The 24,940-nt window shown below is 39.3% G+C and overlaps 1 protein-coding gene across 1 annotated transcript in view; it reads left to right on the top strand.

Annotated features, from left to right (window-relative positions):
- The first annotated feature begins 1,702 nt into the window (after positions 1-1,702).
- COLEC10 (collectin subfamily member 10) overlaps positions 1,703-24,940 on the top strand; it is a 35,663-nt gene continuing 12,425 nt past the window's right edge. Inside the window, exons 1-3 of the mRNA XM_044247085.1 lie at positions 1,703-1,850; positions 22,834-22,905; positions 24,422-24,493. Coding sequence (XP_044103020.1) covers positions 1,703-1,850; positions 22,834-22,905; positions 24,422-24,493 — 292 coding nt within the window. The remainder of the gene's footprint in view (positions 1,851-22,833; positions 22,906-24,421; positions 24,494-24,940) is intronic.

Here is a 24,940-nt window from a genome sequence, read left to right as displayed (position 1 = left end):
TATTAGACTTCCAGCCTCCAGAATCATGAGACAATAAATGTTGGTTATTTAGGCCACCCCATTGGGGATATTTTGTTACAGCAGCCCTAGGAAACCCATACATCTGTATTTCTTAGATGGGCCATTACTTATAATGACATCTCATAGAAATAATTCTTCATTTGCCCTGATGAGGATATATAAGGTCTTTCTTTTCCAATCTCAAGGAGAGTACGTCTGAAACCTCTTCTGGCCTCTCAGTTAACATGCTTCTCAAGAGTAAAGAAGGTGTTCAAGCCCCGTGTTGGGCTCTTTGCTCAGCAGGGGGCCTGCTCCCCGCCCCCTCTGCCTGTCTTTCTGCCTACTTGTGGTCTCTGTCAAAAAAAAAAAATCTTAAAAAAAAGAGTAAAGAAGGTAAGGTAACTCCCTATTATATCTGATTTTAAAAAAAGATTGTATTTATTTATTTGAGAGACAGAAAGCATGAGAGATCATGAGTGGGGGAGGGTGGAGGGGTAGAGGGAGAAGCAGACTCCCCACTGAGCAGGGAGCCTGATGTGGGACTCAATCCCAGGATTCTGGGCTCATGACCTGAGCCAAAAGCAATCATTTAACTGCCTAGGCTATTCATACAGACCATGGGTTGATAGAATAGATAGGTGGATGGTTGGATGAATAGATGGATGGATGGAGAGAGAGATGATAGGTGATAGACAGATAGGTAAATAGAAGATAAAGGAAGAATAATCTGTATTTCTATCACTGTATATATGTCTGTATCTATATCTCTATTATCTATATCTATCCTACTTTTTAAGAAACATAATAATAGCATAAGCTTCTCTGCTCCATTTTGTCAAAACCTTGCTACAAATAAGCTTCTCTGCTCCATTTTGTCAAAACCTTGCTACAAATCTTAATAAAATTAATAAAATTTCCATGTCATACTCTCTCATATGTCTGTATTTACTATGATTTGCCAACCATAATGTGTTGTTAGACAATTAATGCCCCTTCCTCTTTTTGCCATATTTTCTCAAACAAAACTTTGTCCACATTTCAGAATATTTTCTTAAAATAGTGTACCAGAAAGACAATTACTAGACCAAGGTTATAAACACTTTTAATATTCTTGATACTTACTGCCAAATTGCTTTGCAGTAAAGCTGGTGTTCTTCCCTTTGGGGCTTAATCCCAAGACAATCCTTTGTAAAGAGAGAAGGAAATAAGTTAACACAGAGCAATAATGGGAGTGCTAGCATTCAGCTGCCACAAACAGTTAATGATTATTTCCTTACAAAAAAGCTCAAAGCCCTGCATAGTGTACCCATAACAGGCAGGTAATTTAAGCAATCTCTGGATCCATCTTTCTGGAACCCAACATAAAAATGCAATGTGGGATATGAAATTGTCAGCTCCTATACTGAACAGAAGTCATCTCTATCCCCTCCATTCTCTGGGTTGTTTCTCCTTGAGTGTTTAGCTCAGAGATAATTTTCAGTAAACTGTTGTCACTTGAAAATAAACAGTCTGGACAATGTATGGTCCATTTGGAATACTGAGAAAATAAACAACTTAAGATATGCTTCCTTCTTGTCTTTGCAGCCCTTTCTGGAATGTGTACTCCAGATACTTTACTTTCTTCCCTAAAGCAGAAGTTTTATTTAAAATAAAGCTACTTCTTTGGCACTTCTGGGTAATCCTTTTTTGAAGAACCACAGCAATGAACGGTTTTGGAGCCCTCCTTCGAAGAAACCAGTCCATCCTTCTGGTGCTCTTTCTTTTGCAAATTCAGAGTCTGGGTCTGGACATGGATAGTCGTCCTACCACTGAAGTTTGTGCCACACACACAATTGCACCAGGACCCAAAGGTGAGAAAAGCAAAGCAAAATGTTCATATATAATAAGTGAACTCTCTTCCCTCCTCCCTCAATCCTACTGTAACTCTGAATGACTTTCTCTTCTCCCTAGTGTTCTCCATCTTTCCTCCTATTTTGGAAAAACAATGGCCTATTATTTAGGTAAAAACCTTCCTGGATGTTAGGTAGGAGAATGTTGGCAGGGGGCGAACCTCACCCAGGGCAGGGGAAAACTCTCTCTTCCATGCTGTTCCAGGGGGAAGGTACACAAGCCAAGACCTTAGTGTCTCAGGAATGCTTTTCTTAAGACGCTCTCTATTCTTCAGCTGTTTTCATTCCAATGCCTTTCTAAGCACTGATTTTGGTAAAATTACCAGGCAAAATCCTCTGTACAGAGAAAATTAAATCTTTCATATATTTCATCAATTAGTGGGCTTCCTACAAGAAAGAAAATTTTTGTTGAGGATTGCAGATAGTGTATAAATGAAATTCCTTTATTGAAAGTGGAGTCTTTGAGGCCAAGTGCCTTCAGCTGAAGGATGATAGACTATTGCAGAATTTTTTCAAGTAGAGCCAAGGTCTAAATGTGCTTCAAGCAACTGGTTGATAAAAGATGCTGTTTTCCTGGTTTCAGTTCTGACCCTTTTGTTCTGAAAGTGGTCACTGCAGTGCACATTCGGTGCTCCCTTATTAGTAATTCATGCTATGTTTCTCCAGGCTATAGGATAGAAGAATTGCAGCTGCTTAAAATTTTAAGTAGAAAAAATGGGTCTTTCAGAAAAAAGTAGAAATACATCGCCCTATGCTTGTCAGTTATTTAAATGTGTATTGCTTAAAGTGCATTTTTCTTAATCAGTGAATTAATTTCCTCCAAAGATTGCAATCCAAGCTTTAACCTTTGATACCATAAAATAAATGCCAGGGATGAACAATGAGACCCTGGGGCTTCCAAATAATTTCTTGGGTGAATAAATGAATAATGTGAGGGCAAATGTTCAGAAAAGAGTTTTGATAAGAAATAAAAGTATTTACTTAAAACTATTACTGGACTTTCCAATAATATACCTGAAACTTTGTTATTCCTGGGATAGCAGGGAAAATGCTGAAAATTAAAGTTTTTCTTGTCCCTGCAAATGGGAGAGTCCATTTGAGAACTGCACCGTCAAAACAATTTTTCTTGCAGAGAAACTACAACTTTGAAGCTAGAAGAATGGACAAAGTATTGTCAAAATGACATCCCAAATATCCTGCATTCCAATACAACAAATCTATTTATTCCAATTCAGCCAACATATATTGAATACCTGCTAAGTACTGAGCATTATTTTAAACATAAGAGATGCATTAAATAACATATATTTAAAAAATAACATATATTATTGTCATGAGTAGTAGCGAAAGAAAAAATTTAGGAGGGAGGAGAGGGCAATTAATTTTTATTGGATACCAGCAGCCTGTTCATCATAAGTCTTCCTATCCTCATTTCTTAATGCAAAACTTCCCTCTTCCCGCTAGAAACCTTACTAAGATTTCAAATGATGTAAATCTTTCACTCTTTTCCTGAGCCTGTGTCCTCTAGAACTCTGGGGGTTCCAGAACGAAGTCTTCTGGGAATCTGGTATGATTTCTTCTTCCCCCAGAGTCAGAGGACTTTGCATCAAAATGAATTCTGAGTTCCCTTCTTCTTTTTATTTTATAAAATTATTTATTTATTTATTTGACAGAGAGATACAGCGAGAGAGAGGGAACACAAGCAGGGGGAGTGGGAGAGGGAGAAGCAGGCTTCCCGCTGAGCAGAGCGCCTGATGCTGGCCTTGATCCCAAAACCCTGGGATCATGACCTGAGCTGAAGGCAGATGCTTAATGACTGAGCCACCCAAGCGCCCCCTGAGTTCCCTTCTTAAAGAGATTCCACAATTCTGGAAAGGAATGTACAGAATACCTTCTACATCTCAGGCCTCATGTTAGGTGCTAAAATTAAAGCTCTTCTCCTAGAACTTGTCACATTTCAAACTGAGTATTAGATGGCAAACTCTTGGACACAGGGCTCTGATAACGCCCTTTTTTCCTGGCAAACTGCCGCTATTCGTGCGTATGGAGCGCCATGCGCATGCTCATTACCTCCCCTTTGCACCCCAGGCCTGGCGCGGGATGCCATGCCTACAAGTGAAAAACAAGACTTTGTATTCATCTCTACTCAAGGTAGAAACTGCCATCTACCCTACCTCGTTTGTTCATGAACGTGATAATAGCTGCTCCCTACCCCTGAACAAGGGAGATTTGTATATTTATTTCTACAAAAATAAAATGCTAATGATAAAGAAAAGGCAAAAAAGAAAAGAAAAAAAAAAAGCTTGATGGCCGAGAAAACATTTTAAAGAATGGAATCATTACTTCTGTTCAATGTATTTTTCCTAAGAGCAGGATGGTCTATATTTTTCTCTGTGGCTAATCATGTCAATACCATAGTTCCCGGCACTGTGCTCAGAAACTTCTAGAAGCTCTGAGAAACAATAAAAGGAGTTTCCCCTGAATTCATTTGGGAGGCTGGGAACTAAAGAAACTATTTAGAGTTGCCGGTGGAAAACAAGTAATGTTAACCTGTCCTATAATATGTTGCCCAAGATAGACTCACCATTTTCTTACTGCATTATTTCCCAGGCATGACTTGGTGGAAGAAAGATATTGAATTAAATCTGTTTGATCTTCAGTATGCTATTACATCTACTTGTGCTTTAGTTTCTTTATTTGAAAAGTGAGCTTCATTAGAGAACTGTTTTAAGAATAATATAAGCTAACAAATGTAAACTTTAAGCCGTGTAGACATCATAAATAGATAATCAAATTCTATTTATCTTTCCTTCTTCTCTCTATTTATCTAAGTCTGCTGAGTAACAATTATGGGAGTAAGCAATGTTCCAATTATCAAAACTTCTTTGTTGAAAGCCGTCTTTATTTTTCTCTCTATGCTTTAAATTTATTATTTTATTGCTGTTTAGTACAAAAATGTTCTTTTCCCACCTGCATCGACTCTTGAAACAATTCGTGTAAAATTCTGACCTCTAGTGGTATCCCTTGAAAACAGCAGTGGCAAGAAATTTTAGCAAGAAATGTAAATTTTAGCAAGAAAAGAAATGTAAGAGCAATAAGAAATATTTGAGTGATGATTCACAATTTCCAAAGCATTTTCAAGTACATTACCTTGTTTAATGTTCACAGTTGCCCTATGTGGTAGCAATTACTTTAAACTTCAAAGATAAGGAAATAATCTCAACAAGGCCAAGTGGAACTCTCAAGGTCTCTCACATACTTATAGAACAGATATGCAACTTGAAATTTAGCCCCGGCCTTCCGGCTCTGGGTCCAGTGCCATTCCATGACATCCACTGGTTTCTAGGAGAATGAGGTTTGAAAATATAGTCCACTGACCTTTATGTGACAGGAAATGGATACGACAATTAAGAACACAACGTTCAGGCCGCCTCATAGCTCAACATTGTACTGGATACTAAAATATGCTGAAGGTAATGAGATGCCCCCTCTCTGATAATCAACTCCACTATTTCATTAGTTTGTTTGGAAATTAAAGATATGTTGCCTTATTGCTTATGTTGGCTTCCATTAGCCTTTTTGTTTAGGAGCTTTATTTTTTTTATTATTATTATTTTTTCACAATGACTTTTGTGTGTGGCCTAAAAGTTCCTTTGCAATCCATCTGGCTTCTCCCTACTTCTCCCACATCAAACTACTTTTCTACTCATAGTCTGAATCAGGCATCCTTGCTTTGTCTCTCATTCCTAACCCAGAATCTTTGGACTTGATGCTCTTTCTGTCTGGCCTAAATTTTCCTTTGTTCCAAGGATTGTTCCTTCTCCTCATTTAGGTTTTAGCTCAAATGCCATTCACACAGTAGGCCCGTCTGGATACCTGCTCACTCTCTGGGTCCTCGCAATTGGCACAACCTGAGTTATTTCTGGGAATCTTCTCAGCCTCCAATGCAAACAAGCCTTTTCATAACTACCCCAAACAGATGGCCAGATATGCCCAGGAATGTGTAGATCACATTCACAGCCAAATTGGGAGTCTCACTCCTGTAATGTAACTGTCAGAGATAACTTGGTTTAATCCCAGTTATTTTTGCATTTGTTAAAGCTGAAGCCCAGAGAGGTAAAATCACTTGTTCTGGATCACACGGTAATCAACTGGCAGCAGGACTAGAACTGGAACACCTATTTCAATCACTGGGCCAGTCATCGGTCCATTCTGCCATGTTATATCAACATCCTCGCGTTCCATCTTTCTCATTAAGCATGAAATGATCCTTCCTTTAGTTTTTTAAATTAACATTAGAAAAGGAGTTCTGTGGGGTCAATGCATACACATTGTATGGAATTATTTTAGCTCGGTCACCTTGATATAAATTAAGTTGTTAATTTCTTTCTGGCGGCTTTATCAGAGAGGTTAAGCAAGTAGGTATTTTCCTAAGACCTTTATATTAACTATATTAATTCACTATATTCTTTCACTAAGAGTTTTATTATGTATTTTATGCATAAAGTCAGGTTGAGATTTTAAGTGGCTTGGCCAGGATGTTCTGAACCATTTTTTCCTCTCCTTTTCCCTTTGGGTAGATTCCAAGAAAGCATCTCAAGGTTAGACCAGAAAAGGGAAAATAAAAGTCTAGTCAACCAAGGTATGGGCAAAGATGAGTCAGGATATATGATATGATAATGTTAAAAAATTTAGCCTGTTTTATTTTAATAATCATGTATCCTTTACCCAGACCATACTTTCCCTCCACTGCCTTGCACAATAACTTGGCTAGCCAACCATCACTGCTAGGGCCATAGTAGTAGTTTCCCAAAAGGTACTTGCATGTTGGCAAAGATCATGGACTTTAAATTTGAGCTCTGCCACTTACCTGTCTATGAGACCTTAAGCCTCAGTGTCTTCATTTTTGAAATAGGGATAATGTTGTTATCCATCTCAAATGCTTAATTTGAAAATTAAAACGTGTAGCATATAGCTTAGCTATATTTTCCCATTAGCTTCCATTTTCCATTACCATAAGCTCCCTCTCTGCCCACATCCCTCATGAAAGGCTCACAGACTGTAAAGTTGGTTCCCCAAATAGAAATCTACCAGGGAAATGTCACCACCTTCTACTGCTTGCTGCAATTTCCTGCCTACTGTGGTCCCACTGCAAAGTCAACTCTCATTGTCCGTAGTCCACAAACTTGAGATCACCCTTTCTTTTCACTCGTGTTTCCTTCTTCTCCAAGTGAGTCTGGTGTTCTTGATCAATGGCATAGGAATGACAATGGTGTAAATACCGTAGGGATGTAATAGGACTAAATGAGTTAAAACCCACAAAACCAAACCTCAGTGTTTTTTGTTTTGTTTTATTTTATTATTATTATTATTATTTTGTTTTGTTTTGTTTCAGTAAGAAAAGGTAGAATGATAAATGTGACTACCTCGTTAGGGTCTTGGTGAGGAGAAATGAGTTGAGCCACACAAAGCACTTAGTGTTGTCCCTGACATATTGCCAAGGACCCTTGAAATATTCGAAAACCATGGATTAACAAAACTCAAGAGAAAATGAGAATGGTTTTCCTGCCTTCTAGTCTTTCTGTCTTCCTTAGGGAATATTTTCCTGTGCCCCATGCAGGCAGTTTTTTTGGCCTTGGGTCATCGACTGTATGTGTAGGCCTGATATAACTTAAGTCTCTCACTCTTTGTTTGTGTTTCTGAAATTCTATTTCTGTTAGAAATGATGTTTTTTGGCCTTTTTTGCCTCTTTTCTAGATATTCCAATCCATAAGCAGTCTGTCTGGTTTTTGCACTACATATTTGATCTGTAATAGTCTATAATTTTATAAAAATCTTTAAATTATATTCTAGAGCATTCTCTGCTCCTTTATAAATTATAAATATCTGCTGTGAAAATCCGATATTCAGAGATTCAACTGAAGTAGCATCTAAAGAATTTAATTGTTTTCAAATTATTTATTGTGATTGTTCTTGACTTGAAAACTCTAGGACCATTATTTCAAATCTCTTGTAGCCACTTGAGAATACTTGTATCTGTTAAGCAAATTATATGAGTATGAGTCTTTGGAATTTATGAAGGGCTTATCAATTATTTTTCTTTAGTTCCACTGACATACTACAGGAATCATTATCCCTATTTAAGAAGGGGGATAAACAGACAAACAAACAAGCAAACAAACATATAAGTCAAGGAACTAAAGCATACTTCTTCTTGCCCATGACCCTTTTGAAGGTCATTTATCTGACATTAGTCAGGGATGAGTGTATGTGCAAGACATTACAGTATGGAGTGCAGTAAAAAATAGTTTACATGATCTTGTTCTGCCTCGTTTGAGATGCACAAAAATCTAGAAAAGGGTTTTGACATTCAGAACCAAAGTACTGCCCCACTTCAGGCCACATGCTGAGTGACCAAAGAGGCCTTTATGTCTAACAGGAGCTTGGGAGATGGAGTGATGCCACAAGGGTAACAATATGCTGCAGACCAAAGTGTAAGTCCCCAAAGAGACAGAGGGACTTGGATATATTACAAAGGAAGGTCTTTAGAATGGATTTATCTTAGCTTGTGAAGAGCAAAGCTAGAGCTTGCCACTGGTGGTCTTGGGCAAAGTCACTACTGGCCCATAGACACAAACCAAATACACTGAAATAATGCTCACAGGGAGTGTACAAAGGCAACGGATATGACCTTAGCGGAACCCGAAGGGAGGTTATATCAGGTTGGTATTATTTTAAGGTGGCTCAGCCATGCTAATATGGAATTTTCTCTGGCTCCCTCTTCCTGTTTTTCTAACATTGTAGCTCTGCACAGATGAGGGTATGCAAAATTAAAATGCTTAGCATTCACTGATGCCAGGGTATTCCTGCACCTGCCTATAAGGCTTTACCATTGAGAAATGAGTCTCCCAAAATGCATCATTTTACTGCCTGTTCTACTGTCTTCCTTCCTGTGTAACTTTTTGTAATTAAAAATATGGGTGGGTGTGGGAGTCCTCTGTCATGTCGAAATATATCACTAATGCAACAAAGTTATTGACTTAATTTTCTTGTCAGTGGGGACATACTCTTGGAACAGGGTGTCCAGTGGAGGAGAAATTAAGTGTTATTCTACCTCCCTTTAGGTAATAGAATCAATCTTTTAATAAGGTGGAGCACAGAATGTTTTCCCTATCCTGGCTCTAATGTCTTCAATGTAAATGGAAACTTACTGCACTTTGTTACCCTAATTTTCATTATACCTAGGGTTTTCTTTCTTTGGTTTTCACAGCTATTCTATAGAAATTTTAAGACTGTATCAAGTCTGACTGGCCAAATGACTGTTTAAACCAGAAGAGCCAATGGAAGTCCGAGTAGGAGAATGAAGCAACTTAGTTTCTTTCTTTCTTTCTTTTTTTTTTTTTTTTTTTTTGGTCAGGTAGACAAATCTCTTGGCTAAAGATAGATAGATAGGCTGAAGGACTGAAAGGATGTGAGAAGCTCCTGGTGGGACATGAATTAAAAATGAGAGCTGAATTAGGGCTGTTGGGATAGGGAGAAAGAGGGGAGACGAAAGATTTCAGAAGCAAAACTGGCAGATGATAATGAGTTCTAAACAGTGTGAGCTGCCTCTGGACATCCATATGGAAAAGTCCAGTAAGCAGTTGAACATAGATATCGTAAATATTCTTTAGACGTTTCTTCTCTACAAAAACAAATTGCACTATTTGTCTTGACTCATGGGTTTTGTGACTTATCTCATTTAGCAGAAGCATCAGGGAGGACGTTGCGGTTCTCACAGATGGGCGGGATGTCCATGGATTGGGATGTTGGGATCTAACCGCATCGTTATTACTTATAATGCTATTCGTTTTCTTTCCATTAGTTTCTGTCCCACTTTGTACTGAAAGGAATTTTAGACAGAATATTGAATGCTACATCTACAGAGTGCTGTAAACGTTTCAAAGCCAGGGGCACAAATCTCTGGAAGCAAAAATACACATCAGCCAGGGAGTTGCAAATCTACACAGCCAAGGTATGGGCTAAAGAGGCATTGGCTGCCCTTGGCTACTTCTTTGTAGCCCTCCAATTTCTAGCGGCTAGAATTTCTGGGTGACCTAGTGGATGCTACTGCCATAACATAAATTTCTCGAGTGCTCAATGCATTCCAAGCATTGTTTGACACTTCATAGGCATTATCACATTTACTCTTCTCAATAACACTCTGAGGGAGAGATTTCCCTATTCTGGTGTACCAACAAGAACACTTAGCTTATAGAATTTCAGCGGGCTGCCAGTGAGCCAGTGGTGGGACCAGGACTTGGTCCCATCCCCCAGACCTTCCACTCTTAACTACCGCATTGTGCTGCAGGAGCACAGCACTTCGTCCTGGATGGATGGGATTCCTCCTAGCAGTTGTTTCTGCTGACTTGGCTGTGAATGCATTTTAATAATGAATGAGACGTGCAGGAGGAAGAGAACCTGCCCAACAAAACTTAATATTGTATTTTTCATTAAGTACAATGTTAGTTGTTTTCTTTTTTTCCTCCCTGTTACTCAGACATGCAAAGACGACAAAAGACTTGCTGGTTCCAAGGAGTAATTTTTCTTAAACCAAATAAACCTGAAAACAAGAGGAGGTGCTTTATAATTCAAGTAGGAAACACGGCAGGATCCTTGAAATCCTCACTTTTCTTTGCTAGGTTATACAGGAACTAGCTGAAGGGGGAATAAAGTTTATGGGTCTCTGAGATTGATGGCGCACAACAAAGGGACTGGTTGACATCATGGTCATGCACACCAACAGCCTGGGTTGATCATAGGAAGCATCCAGTAAACATAGCTGTTATTAATATTGTCGTTGATATTGTTGTTAGATAAATTAATCACCATATATGCCCTTACGTATTATATTTCCTTACATTATTTAACATATCAATACAGAAAAAAGATTTCTGTTCTATTTCTTTATTTGATACATTTTCTTATCATCTGAGGAGGGAGCATATAGATGAATAAAAGGCAAATCTCCTTATCAGGGAGAAGAAAAAAATCATTGATCTTTTCAAAATCTCACCTTGTTAGATGCCAACGACACACATGACAATTTCCCATTCATAATACTTATAACATTTATAATACCAAGCTTTTAGGCTTAGATCATGTCTAGTCAGAGCCAGTGCTGTATGCCTAGGACTCAACACAGGACTTAGTAGCTAATAGAGACTCAATAAATATTTGTTCAAGGAATGAATAAGTGAGCAAATTATGAATTTTTGAGAAGCTTTGAGAACAAGGTATAAAACATCTGCCCCCAAAACAAGCAACTTGCATTCTAATTAAGTAATTGACATTAGTACAAAAAGTTAAATAACAGTGCATTTTAAAATAATACTCTAAGGCAACAATTAGAGAGTAGTAACAAGGAACCAGATGGTGAATTACCAAGGAAACAATTCTATCAATAAATTTAGGGAATTTAGAATTTGAGACAAGACTAATGGGTTAAATTTACAAAAGGAGAGAATATCCACAGTTTCCTTACATTATTATTTATTTTTCAAACTGCGAGAGTATTTCATGCTTGTTGAAACACATAGCATGTGTGTTAACGCTAAGTGAAATAAGTCATTCAGAGAAAGACAAATGCCTTATGATTTTATTCATATGTACAATTTAAGAAACAAAACAGATGGAATATAGGGGAAGGGAAGGAAAAATAAACTAAGACGAAAATAGAGAGGGAGGCAAACCATAAGATATGCTGAACTCCAGGAAACAAGCTGAAGGTTGCCGGAGGGGAAAGGGGTGGGGGGATGGGGTCACTGGGTGATGGGCATTAAGGAGGGCACCTGATGGAATGAGCACTGGGTGTTGTACGCAACTGATGAATCACTACATTCTACCCCTGAAACTAATAATACAGTATATGTTAACTAAATTGAATTTAAATAAATAATTTAATTAAAAAATCCATATAACATGTGTAAATACGTACAGAATAAAGAAGTATAAAGAAAACACTAACAATCTCACTTTTCACTGTGATTCTTCCCTTTCCCGACCCATTTCTCCCATGTAACCCTCATGAATAGCTTGGTATTCACACATTTCTCTGTATTTTTTTCTGTTTATTTATGCTTTCTTCTAAATAGGATCATATGTGTATGACTCTCCAAGAGACATTCTTTATATACTAAAACATGGAGATCACACCTTCCTCAGAGGTCTTTCTCAAACTCATTAGATTTGGCAACCGCATGATATTTCTTCTGGGATTTCCATCAGTTTCATGATGATACACTTCTAGATTGTTTATGGTTTTTGTTTTTGCCACTACAAACATTCTCATACATATGAATATACACACAGGTACATACATTACTTCTTACAGATATTCTCATAAAATAGGTTCCCTATGGTAAAATGGAAGGTGTGGGTTCTTTAATCCCTATTGACAGACTAGCTTCCAGAAATGCTTTAGTAGTTCATGTTGCCAGAAGCAATGACTGAGTGCTCTCTGCATCTATGGCATCTTTGAATGCTATTAGTCTTTTTAGATTATTACTAAATCTAATGGCTACATTTCCACATGTACTTTTCTGACTAATAGTGAATATGGATAATATTCATCTATCATTTATTATTTATATTTTTAGATCATCTTTTTATTTCCCTTATTGTCTTTTTGCAAAAGCTTTTCACATGTTAAGAATATTAATCATCTTCTATGTCTTAATGCTTGATTTTTTTCCCTGTCTGTCATATATTTGTTTATAAATTCGATATAGTTATGTGACTTCTTTTACCCATATAGAAACTTTTAATTTCTCTGTGGTCATCTATGTCTTTCTTCTCTTTTACGACTTCTGCTTTTTTCCTCGGGAGAGTTGAAATTCAAACAGAGAGAAAAGCCTTTCAATGGGGGCATGGATTGAAAGACCTTTTAATGAAAAATGAATAAACAAGTTGAACAGGCATAGAAGGTTATGCAAGTCAATGTCAGAAAATAACACCAGAAAGTTGCAGTGATGTCAGTCTCTGAAAATCCAAATGCTAGACTAACCAGTTTGGACTTGGCCTATAAACCCAGAAGAACTGCTGAAATGTTTTGTCATGAAAATGTGATTTTATAAAGAACCAGAATGCAAGACAACTTGAAAAAGTGAAGCTCAGATCTAAGGAAACCAGTATTTCAATAATTATTCACTTCACAGACACTATTCTAGGCACTTGGAGTCACCAGTGAATAAAAATCCATGAAGACCATTTAGGGGCCACCTGCAAGGAAGAGGGTTAGAGCATGAGGACAGGGGGAGGTAGAATAATGGCAGCAGGGATGAGAGGAAAAAGAAAGGATGGATGTGAGAAAAAGTAAGAATCAGGGTGGGAGTGTGCAAGGAGGAATAACCAAAACCGATCTGGGGTCTGAGTTTGGGAGATGAGACCATGGCGGTGACACTGGGAGACATGAGCAAGTGTCCCAGTAATGTATTGGGAGACACGGGCAAGGAGGAAACAAAAGCGTGTGGTGGCGGGCAGAGCAGAGTCAGGCTGGCAGCCCTCCTAGGTTAAGAGCCTTCACACCTCTCTTGGCCAGCTCAGGTCCATTCATTAATCAGCCACTTGTGAGAATAAATTTTAATCAATGACTAATTTATTTCATTGTAGTAAGTTCACATTTATCAATCTTCACTTTAAGGTTGTTATTCCTTTCCTTTAGAGAACCTTCATTGAGGAAGTACCTGTTGCATCTGAGTGGCTGTGCCAAGTGCTGGGGATACAAAGGGAATAGTGTCTTCTCCCTGACCTGTCCCACCATCTGATGGGGGTTGGAGGGGGGGAATGGAGGAGCTGGTGTGGATGCTATGAAGTACAAGGGCTGTTCCCTTCAGGGAATGAGACTAATCCTGTTGGTTGAACAGGGAGATGGCAGCAGGACAGTCTGCACTGAGCAGACTCGTGGGGAGAGGAAGGCAAAAGTGAGTCAAACCCATAGAGATGCATGGTTTGGACAGAAGATACAAATCCGCACGAACTTGTATGGGTGAGAACGTTTTAGGACCAGCCTACTCCCATCCAATGACAAATTTGTACTTCAGCTTATTTTCTTTTTCACTTACCTGAAGTTATAAGCTTATTCTGGTGGAGCCCAATGCAAGGGATCCTATTTACTTCTTCCTGAGAAAGACTAGGGAAACGTTTCAGGTGTGAGCAGGAAGGGGCAGGTGTTTCCTCCCTTTTGCTCCCCCAACAGCTGCTCTCCCAGCACTTATGACAGTAGTCCTTATGCTTCCATGCCCATCCTCTCCTGAGGTTTCCATCTCTTCAGAGGAAGGCTCTTATTTTCTTGATCTGTGTCTACTAATTGTACTAGTAAGGAAACATGTTGGCAGGTGAAAGAAACCAAATACAAACCAAGCCTAACTGGTGAGTAAAACAAGCAAACAGAGGAGAGAAGGGGACTATGTAGTCTCCGTAACAAGGAGGGAGTCAAGCTGCGCTACATCTGGTCTGGGGTCAGGGGCTCGGGACTCAGTCTTCATACCTTGGTTCTGCTTTCCTCCATAATGACTTCATTTTAGAGAAGCTTCTCCCTTCATGATGGTAAGATAGATTCTGACACTTCAATAATCGTCTGTCCTCTCTGCTACCCTGCAGAAAGAGCAAGCCACCATTTTCGAAAGTTGTAACTGCTTGAGTTATGGGAGAGGCTTATCTACATATGGAGACTCCCTGGCTCTTACCGGTCATGGGCCCACTGCTGAGCCAATCACTTCGGGTTAAGTTCAAACCACATGGACTAAGAATAAACAAGTGTGGTTTCCTATGGAGATGTGTGGGGCTGTTACCAGAGGCCCAGATGGAGGATACCAAGAAGGTAAAACCTGTAGGTTCCCACTTTACACTTAATATTGAGTGGATGGATAAGGGCCCACTCGTTGCACAGGTTTCCTCTGCGAGCTCTGCCAACAATAATACCATTTAATCTTTGAGCAACCCCATAAGAAAAGGGTAACTACCTCAGTTTTCTAGTTTAGGAAGCTGAAGCAGAGAGAGTACTTATTGAGTATAATATTAAAGAGCTGTTAAGTGGAGATATGGGATTTCAGCCCAGGACTCTGGGACGATGAATGAGTTTGCTGGAGCTGCCATAACAAAATACCACACACTGGGTGGCTTCAACAACAGGAAGTCGTTGTCTTGCAGTTCTGGAAGCTGGAAGTCCAAGTTCAAGGAGTCAACAGATTTGGTCTCTTTTTGCTAAGCCCTCTCTCTCCTTGGCTTGCACATGGCTGCCTTCTCACTGTGTCCTCACATGGCCTTTTTAGGGATTCGTGCATTCATCCCTTGCATCCTTTTGTGTGTCCAAATTTCTTCCTCTCCTAAGGACACCAGTCAGATTGGATTAGGATTGTCCCAACAGCCAGAATTTAACTTTTAATCTCCTCTTTAAAGGCCTTCTGTCTAAATGCAGTTACATGATGAAGTCCTGGGAGTAGGGCTTCAACATATGAATTTTGGGGGTGAGGAAACAATCCAGCCCGTGACAGACCATAAAACTCCTGTTCTGCCCATCGCACCAAGCTTCCAAAGACCTGTGGTTCCAACAGCTGAAACCCTTGGCCAACTGCTTCTTGGTTGAGAGCAGCTTTCTTCCTCAGAAGAGTCTCCCTTGGACAGCTTTTCTCCTTAGAGACAGGCAGTTTCCTATGGACTGACATGAACTTGTTCCTTCTGTAACCGTATCCCTGCTGCAGGACCAAAATAAACATTTTTCAAGTGCTTTAAATTTATTAGAAAAGGTGTTAATTGTTTTATAAGGAGGGTCTCATTTCATGCACTCTCATCATAACAGGGTGAGGAAGTGTTAGGAAAGAGCCTCAGAAAATCTCTTAGAGGACCCCTGCCCCACTGTCATAGAAAGATTTTTTTTTCTATTAATAGAACATAATGTTCATTATTATGTTGTTTGTTCTTGTTGTTGTTAAGCCAGGTTAGCCAAGGTCTGGGTCTCCCTTGACCACAGGTCAGTTGCCTCATGGTAATGAAGATGGAAGTAATATCTACAAATCATTCTTCTTTTAGAAACCACGCTTGCTCATTTTTTATGCTTCCATTAAAAGAAATATGAAGAAAAACCCCTCAAAAAAGGAAAGAAGAGCCATGAGGAAATGTGACCACAGGCCTGTAGTCTCTTGGCAGTTTATGACCATTGCTCCCTTAGGGGGTCAGGGACCCATGCTTACAGAGGGCTGGTTTTAATTATAGATCGCCTTCTCCTGATGGTGCTGTTAACCAAGTGGCCGGCACCAGTTTAAGGGTATAAGGCCTTTGGAGAGCTGGAAAAATCCCACCTTTGGAGAATGGGCAGCGGGAGTCCGGGTAACGCTAAACATTCCTGGCAACATGTTTGACAGGGAAAAAAGGAATTAAGAAAACTTTTTATTGATTTCCTCCTCTACCAGCAATTTCCACCACAAAGCTATCACAATGAATCAAAGTACCGTGTGTCTCAGAGTAAGCCAACAGCCCTCCATTCGGGAGACAAAACAGGCAGGTACTCTAATTCTTTCCATTTACAGATAAAACAGAAATTTTATAATTTTAAATTTTATAATCCCACACCCAAGTTCACAAAGCTGGAAAGGAATATAATGAGGGATTGAATTCAGGATTTGTAAGATCGAAGCCCATGGATTTTCACCGATAGATCACCCCCGCTTCACAGGAACTACAGTCCTCAGTGAATGACCAGTAGACCTGTGTCTTCTTCCAGCCACTGTGGTCTTGGCAGTTTCTTGATTTATTAGTAGTCCTTCCAAAAGAAAAAATTGAATTTTTGTCATGATTTGTTTTCATCGAACCCAAGTTTACTCCTCGGAATGTCTGTTCCTCTTTCTAAGTGCTCATCTCTTTTTTATAATTTATATACAGCGCAGCAGTTTGGGCTCAAGATGATCAAGGACACAGAACTCTATAAAGGAGACTTTAGCAAATCCCCACAGCCAAGTTGAACTGAAGAGTGACATAATGATATTATGTGTACATAGGAGAATGTTCTTACCATTTTGAGATTTGCTGAAGTATTTAAGGAAGCTGTGCCATGAGGTCTGTAATTTACTTTTTTAAAAAATCAGTAAAAATACAGAGATGAAGCAATAGCAACATGTTAATGGCCAAGTCTCAGTAATAGGTATATATTAATTTCTATTTATCTTTAATTGTGTGAAAATCTACTTAGTATAGAGAGTCAAGTACAAAAGTAAGTGATGACTGTAGGATAAGGATTGAGGTAGTGAATAGAAAGGAAAGTGTAGAAGAGATGTCATTTCTGGTGATGACGATGACGATGATAACCATTCTTATACCTCCCTTCTGTTCTCAGTAAAAGAAGAACTGATCACTTCGCCAAGCACCAAACACTGTGCAGAACACTTTTCATGCATCGTCCCCATTAGGCCACAATAATCCTATGAAGTAATGATTATTTTTTTTTCCCATTTAATGGGTGAAATAGAGACCCAGAAAAAGGACATAACTTGCTCCAGAGCCCTCTTTACCAAAGAAAGGCTCTCCTTTTGCCTTAGGGAGAGCTATGGGTGAATGACTGAGTTGAAGGAATTCAGGATATGTAGGGAGGTAGGGAAAGGCACAGAGGGACTGGTAAAGTCAGTGAATGGAGAGAAAGTCAACATAGTAGGTCCTGAGGAAGGCTGAATATTTCAGTGAAAGGATGAGGTTGTGATCAAGGAAGTCAAAGCACTGGGAGATAGTCCATTTTACCACCATACGGATACATCTGGTATGTATGAGATGTCCAGGGAATAACTGATCTGACTAGAGAGCTTTCCAGGAGTGAGAATGCAAGCAGCAAGAAGGGGTAGCTAGAGATGGGAAGGATATATTTTAGGGGAGTCCTGATCCCATTAACAAAGCATTCCATACCATTTACTCCACTCAGTTCTAAGACTGATCAGGAAAAAAAATTGCTAACAACTTTCCCCTAGTCCATAAGATTATTTTGGCAGTGGGAAAAGGACAGATTCTGGCACATTTTCTTTAAAAATTTCCAAAACCAATTCACTAATTTTTAATAATTGCTTCCTTAGAGCAGGGGGTACTGACCTAGGTTAAGCTGTTTCATTTCAAAGTAGGATTTAATTTTAAAAGACTTTTTGCTTGTTGGTGGGGGGGGGGGCTTTGCCTGAGAAAAATTGGTCAACTGTGTGCTCCGCTGGAATTCTGCTGGAGAGATTATCCCAGCAAGCCGGTGGCCGGAGGGGTGGGGAGGGAACAAATCATTTTTGTAAAATTGAAATTAGTTCATTTCAATGGATAGCTTTTCATTCGATTTTAAAATGTAAGTAGCTATTTTTAAAAAGAAAAAAAGAAAGGCTAAATTGCACGACGAATCCAATGAAATATTGCCAAGAGGATGAAAGCGGACAACTGTGAGCCATGCGGGGGACCCTTTCCATAGCTTGCTTTTATACCTCTCTTCTGTTCTCATTAAAGCAAGTCCCAAAGATCAAATGATCCCAGGATACAAGCTGAAGGCAAGGGTACAAGTTGTTTACTTCATCTCTGCCAGCAGCCTGCTCACCACGAGGCTAGGAAGCAAGCACAGAGATCACAAGAATAATCCCATTTTCACCCACCCAGGTCTCCATCAGGAGCCACCAGGGAGCAGTAGATGACTAAGTCACTCATCTAGCTGCTTTCACTTAGATACTGGCTTGAAAATGAATGGGGAAGCTCATAGGAAGAAGTGGGGGGCAGAGGAGAAATCATGATGGCACCAGTAGTTCACATTTGTGTGGTTTCATGATTCACAAAATGCTTCCCATACATGCCTGCATTTGATCTTGCCCTTTAGTGAGCAGACCGTGCATCTTTGGTCCCATCCTACAGAAGAGCAATCCCAAACCCAGAAATGAATTTGTTCCCTATCATGGAGTTTGTTCAGAGCATGGACTTTGAAGGCAAATGCCCTGGTTTGAATCCTGGCTTTGTTATTTGCAAGCTACCCTTTTCCTCATCTGTAAAGCAGAGCTAAGAATAGTATGCATCTCAAAGGCTGTTGTAGAGACCAGATGATTGGATGCTTATCAAGAACTAGAAACCCCTTTGGCACTTGGTATTCTGTAAACACCACCATTGCATTTGTAAAATGTTTTATGGCTCACAAGATATATCTCGTTCAACTGTATTTATTAAGCATTAGAGACAAACACTGTGTCAGATGATGGGGAGGCTAGAATAAATCACTCTTGACCCCAGCCATCCTGCAAGTCACACATGAGTATAAGGAACAGCACAGAAAAATGGGCTCACTCAGTATAAAGTTCATTATTTTCAACAATGGAGGTAATTAAACGGAGAATTTAGGCCAGGCTTAAAGTGTTAGAGATGGCTCCTTAAAGGAAAATACTTTTCTAACTTGACCATTCCTAAAAACCCTCTGAAGAAAATGGTATTTTGTTCATTCTACGAATGAGTAAATCGAAACTTAGAAAAGGTCAAGGACTTCCCAAGTTCCCTCAGCTAGTGAGTGGCAAAGCCAGGTCTCGGTGACACCAAACTACTTCAAGGATACATTCCCTGTGAATTAAGTCATTGAGATACTAGGCTATTTTTTTTTTTTCTGCCCCAACATTTTTCTTTTTCTTTTCTTTTTTTTTAAAGATTTTATATATTTATTTGACAGAGAGAGATGAGAGAGAGAGTGCAAGCAAGGGGAAACAGCAACGGGAGAGGGAGAAACAGGCTCCCCACTGAGCAGAGAGCCTGATGTGGAGCTCAATCCCAGGACCCTGGAATCGTGACCTGAGTCCAAGGCAGATGCCCAACGACTGAGCCACTATCATTTTTCTTTTTAAAAAAGAAACAAAGACAGTCATTTTTTCTGGATCTCCCCTTTCCCCGCACCCTGAAAAATTTGGCACAATGTCAAATATCTGAACTCCAAAATCTGCTAAGGGTCACAGAGTCCTAGACTGGAATCCCTACAATTGTTTATACAGAATCCCTACCAATTGTTTATTGGTAGGGATCTGGAGGCACAGAGATAATACCTGTTGAATCCTAGTTCTACCACCCACAAGCTCTATGATAATGGGCAAAGAATTAATCTCATTGAGTCTGTTTTTCCACCCATAAAATGGCACAATAATAGTTTCCACCTTCTAGAATTAACAGCGTTGGAACACATTATAATTACTTCACAAACATTTGCTACTAACTTGATCTAAAGAAATGCCACTTAATCCATCCACTTCACCCCTCTGGTCTGATCACACAAGTCATCTGTGTGTTCTTTTTTGAAAGCCTTCTCCAGAAGGAGACTTTAGAGCCCCACATGTGAAGTGTTTTAATGCTTGACCAATCTCATGACTGGAAATTGAACTCTTCCATATTTGGCTAATGCTTTCATTTAGATATTAACACTCTGCTTTCAGAAAAAAATAGAGATTGGCTGATTATGTTTCTTTTCTGGATGAGTGAATGACATCTCCACTTTCCCTCGCCCACACTGTCTCATCCAAGGAACTTCACTTTGCCTTTAGAAGTCTTTCTATTTCTTTCCACTAGTGACGGACCGACTCCTTCCTGTCTTGAGACTGTGTGTGAATATGCAGATAGCTGATCATAATGTTGTGTGTGTGTGTTGTGCTCTTTAGTTTCAAAGCACATTCACATACTTACCTTGTTGATCCTAAAACAACTGAGAGAGGTAGGGAGGGCAGCTATGAAGTCCACATTAAGGATGAGGAAAAGTAAAGAATAGCAAGGGCTACCATAGCACAGTTATGTTCCATATCTTTAATGCATTTTATCTTATTAAACTTCTTACAAGGGCCCTCCTTTTGTAGGTGTTATTAGTTCAATTTGCAGGAGGGGAAAATGAGACTCAGAAAAGTGTGTCACATACCCAACTTTCCCCAGATAACGACTGGTCAAGCTGAGAAAGGCCATATCTGGCCTACTTCAAAGCCAATAAGCTCGATCATTGACTTTTGAAGGTTTACTCAGTCCATCAGTGTCTGACATGATGTGAGAATCCAGGGCTCCTGATTTACAGTCCAGGACATTTCTCTTTCCTTTTTTTTTTCTTTTGTAAGATTTATTTATTTTAGCAAAAGAATGTAAGTTGGGGGGAGCAAGTGAGGGGTCAGGGGGAGAGGGAGAGAGAGAGAATCTTAAGCAGACTCCCCACTGAGCACAGAGCCCAACTCAGGGCTTAATCCTATGACCCTGAGATATTGACCTGAGCCGAAATCAAGAGTTGGATGCTTAATGGACTGAGTCACCCAGGTGCCTCCAGGACACTTTTGTTAAGGCACTCATGCATTTTTTGACTGGGCAGGTGCTAGGGCTAGACCCATCTATGACTAAGTCATTGCTCACACAGAACTGCTTTGCATCCCCATTCTTAGCTGTCTTTTGTTCTTAGCTTCCTGGTTTATGCCTACAATTTGGGGGCTCTCAAGCATGCAGTCAGAGAGTAGTAATTTACAAAGGATAAATTATCATTTATATATTTTTATGTATTTAGATAATTATATAAAAATATATATTTATATTCTTTATATATGTATTACACATCAATATACATGTTTATACATGTTCATGCTTCTAGAACTGGCCAAATTCTCCAGCAAAAATAAATATTTGTCATACCAGATTTATATATATATAAATATATATTTATATATATGTGTGTATATGTATACACACATATAATGTATATGAATATACAGGTATACACACAATAGAATATTACTCAACCATAAAAAAGAATGAGATCTTACCATTTGCAAAAACATGGATGGACCTAGAGTATATTATGTTAAATAAAATAAGCCAGACAAAGACAAATACCATACGATTTTGCTTGTATGTAGAGTCTAAAAAACAAAATAAATGAACAAATAAACAAAATGTAGAAACAGATGCATATATACAGAGAACTTGTTGGTGGTTGCCAGAAGGAAGAGAAATAGGGAGATGGGCAAAATGGGTGAAGGGGATCAGGAGGTACAGACTTAAAGTTATGAAATGAATAAATCACAGAGATGAAAGACATAGCATAGGGGATATAGTCCATGCTATTATAATAGCACTGTATGATGTCAGATGGTGGTTACACAATCAATAGACTTGTCAGATCAGTATGTCGCATACCTGAAACTAATGTAATATTGTCAACTACACTTCAATTAAAAAAAAGAAGAAGATTTTCCAAACCAAATAAATTTCTCAGGAAATCTCCAGCAAAGATATGTCTTTAAACATAAAGTTAGTAGGTTTGAAAATTGGGAATTTCTTGCAGAAAATTTGAAACTGCCCCCCATCCCCCACCTCATACACTGAGGGCAAGGGGAGACAAGGGAAGAGGCAGACCAATCCAGATTGGTGGGTGGTAGTGTTAATAAGCAAGGGAAGTTACAGATGAGGCTTGTCTTCAGTGGTGGTAGGACAAGGTCTGCACACTTGCCTGCCAGAGTCTCAAAAGTTCATATAGAGCTTATCAGTATTCGGTCACGTACACCAGCCAGATGTCTCAAGAACACTTCACTCTCTCAAGGCTGCATCATTGAAATGGCTCCTACTATGGGAATGGTGGACAGCTTGTATGTTTCAAGAGAGGGGATGGGGTGAAGAGCTTTTAATCTATTGCCCAGGTCTAGTTCACAGGTCAATGGGCAGTCACATCAACTCAATGACCTCCCCCAACAATGTGGAGAAAAGTGAACGACAAAAGATACTGGGAGTGTCCTCTCTTTCCCTGAGTGTCCAGTCCATGAGAGCCTGTATACACATAGTCACATCAGAGTTATAAAGCAAGCGTTGGGCTGAGGAATGGATTCCAACCATGTTCACCATGTTCACCACCATATCCTGGGGAGGATGTGCTGTGTTATTATTTGAGCTGCTCCACTCTCATTTTCCATTTCAAAAGGAGATGATGGTGAAAAGGGAGATCCAGGAGAGGAGGGGAAACATGGCAAAGTGGGACGCATGGGGCCAAAAGGTAAGTGCAATGACATGAATTTGACATTCTAGTATTAAAATTGCTTTCCTCTCCTGGCCTTGCCCTGGAAATTAGCAGCTTTCGTAACATTCTCTGCTCCAAAGGTGAATGAAATCTATTTCAGACATGAATTTACTTGCCACCAAAGAGCTCCTATGACATTGTCCCCAAGACTCGGTTCATTTCTCAAACTGCCTCCTTAGGGTGGGCAGGAGTGGGACACTCCAGGAACTCTAGGCAGTAGCAGTCTCCAGAGACATCTAAGAGACGGTGAGTTTTAGAAACACGCTGGGTTGATAGCCGTGTGTCTTCTCAGAAGCCACTGCTAAGCAACTCATTTTGGCTTGCCTAGAGTGTATGGAGAACAATAAGAAGGAACAGAAAGAAGTTGTCTGATCCCTTGACTTATTCACCTATTTCCAAAATCTTTCAGCAAATGGCGGGGCGTGGGAAGAGCAGAGCAAAGATGGGAATGACACAAAGGTTGTTGTGATGTTTAAGTGTGTGTCTTCCAAGCACTGGACATATTTCCTGCCAACCACTACAAGGTGGTAGCCCTAGACCACTGATTTCAAAATCTTTAGTACGTTAAAGAGAAAAAAAAAAGACTCACAGGTCTTTGTGACCTCAATCGGAAAACTGCTGATTTAAACTCTTCTTATTCAATAAAGATGTACAATATTCTATAATTTTATACAATCAGTTGTAAAATTATTATCACAGAGATACAGCTTTATAACCAGTAAATGTTTTTTAGGTCATCATAGAAAAAAACAAAATCAATAACTATTTTGGTGGAACTCAGTGATCCCCGATTATATATATATTTTATAAAAACTTGGTGGCACAATATCTGATGTTCCTTTGATCACTAGGTTTTATGACATGTTCCCTTCCCTTTTTAAAAATGGCTAAGATAGTCAAATTTTAGGGAGGAAACAGACTCCCAGAATGAAACCAAAATAGATCTATAGAGGAACAGAATTAGAAAAAAATGCAAGAATTCTTCCACTCAGCCCTTTATTTGACCTTTAGATTAAACATTCTCTGCTATGGACCTTTTAGAAATACTGTGTTGGTAAGCATTTCAATATCACTAGGTCCAGGATTTTCATACTTATCCACATTTAGTTTTAATACATACACTATAATGTGATTAAAGTAGATAAGGAAGCCTAGGATATATGTCACATGCCACAGATAGAAGAATGCACTTTTTGGTATTTCCTTCAAGTGAATATCATGCATTAGCCACATCTTCAAAGGGAATATAAAACCTTAGGATATAAAGATGACATGCTTTGGGGTGCCTGGGTGGCTCAGTGGGTTAAGCCTCTGCCTTCGGCTCAGGTCATGATCCTAGGCCCCTGATCAATCCCTGCATCAGGCTCTCTGCTCGGTGGGGAGTCTGCTTCCCTTCCTTTCTCTCTGCCTGCCTTTCTGCCTACTTGTGATCTCTGTCTGTCAAATAAATAAATAAAATCTTTAAAAAAAAATGACATGCTTTGCTTTTCAGGAATTAAGGGGGAGCTGGGGGATGCAGGAGACCAGGGCAACATTGGCAAGACTGGGCCCATTGGTAAGAAGGGTAAGCTGCATTTTCCTTTTCTCCACTGGCAATTTGAAGCAAATCATGCATACCTTGATATATTCTGAAAGGTTCTGTATCATGAAAATGATCCTTTTTCTTTCTTGTAACATAGTTCTTCTCTTTCTTTGTGTCTTAGCTGTTCCTTTCATACATAAACAATGTGTCTAAAAAAATAAATAAAGACCTTGAACAAGATAAAACAGAAATTCAGGGACAGAATCAAACGTAAAGTTTTGGTACTTTCTGTATTGAACTATGTCCTAGAATCCTCTGGTTGTAATCCTTGATATAACTAAGATGGGTATCATGACCATGAAACGTGTTCAGTGGTAGAAAACAATTATTAAAACTTAAGGTAGCAAGTCAATTATCATATGGTTTCACTTATTTGTGGAGCATAAGAAATAACACGGAGGACATGGGGAGATGGAGAGGAGAAGGGAG

This window comes from Neovison vison, chromosome 4, assembly GCF_020171115.1.
Source record: "Neovison vison isolate M4711 chromosome 4, ASM_NN_V1, whole genome shotgun sequence".
Lineage (NCBI taxonomy): Eukaryota > Metazoa > Chordata > Mammalia > Carnivora > Mustelidae > Neogale > Neogale vison.
The sequence above is the reverse complement of the archived record's forward strand: the minus strand, read 5'-3'. Positions and strand labels throughout refer to the sequence as shown.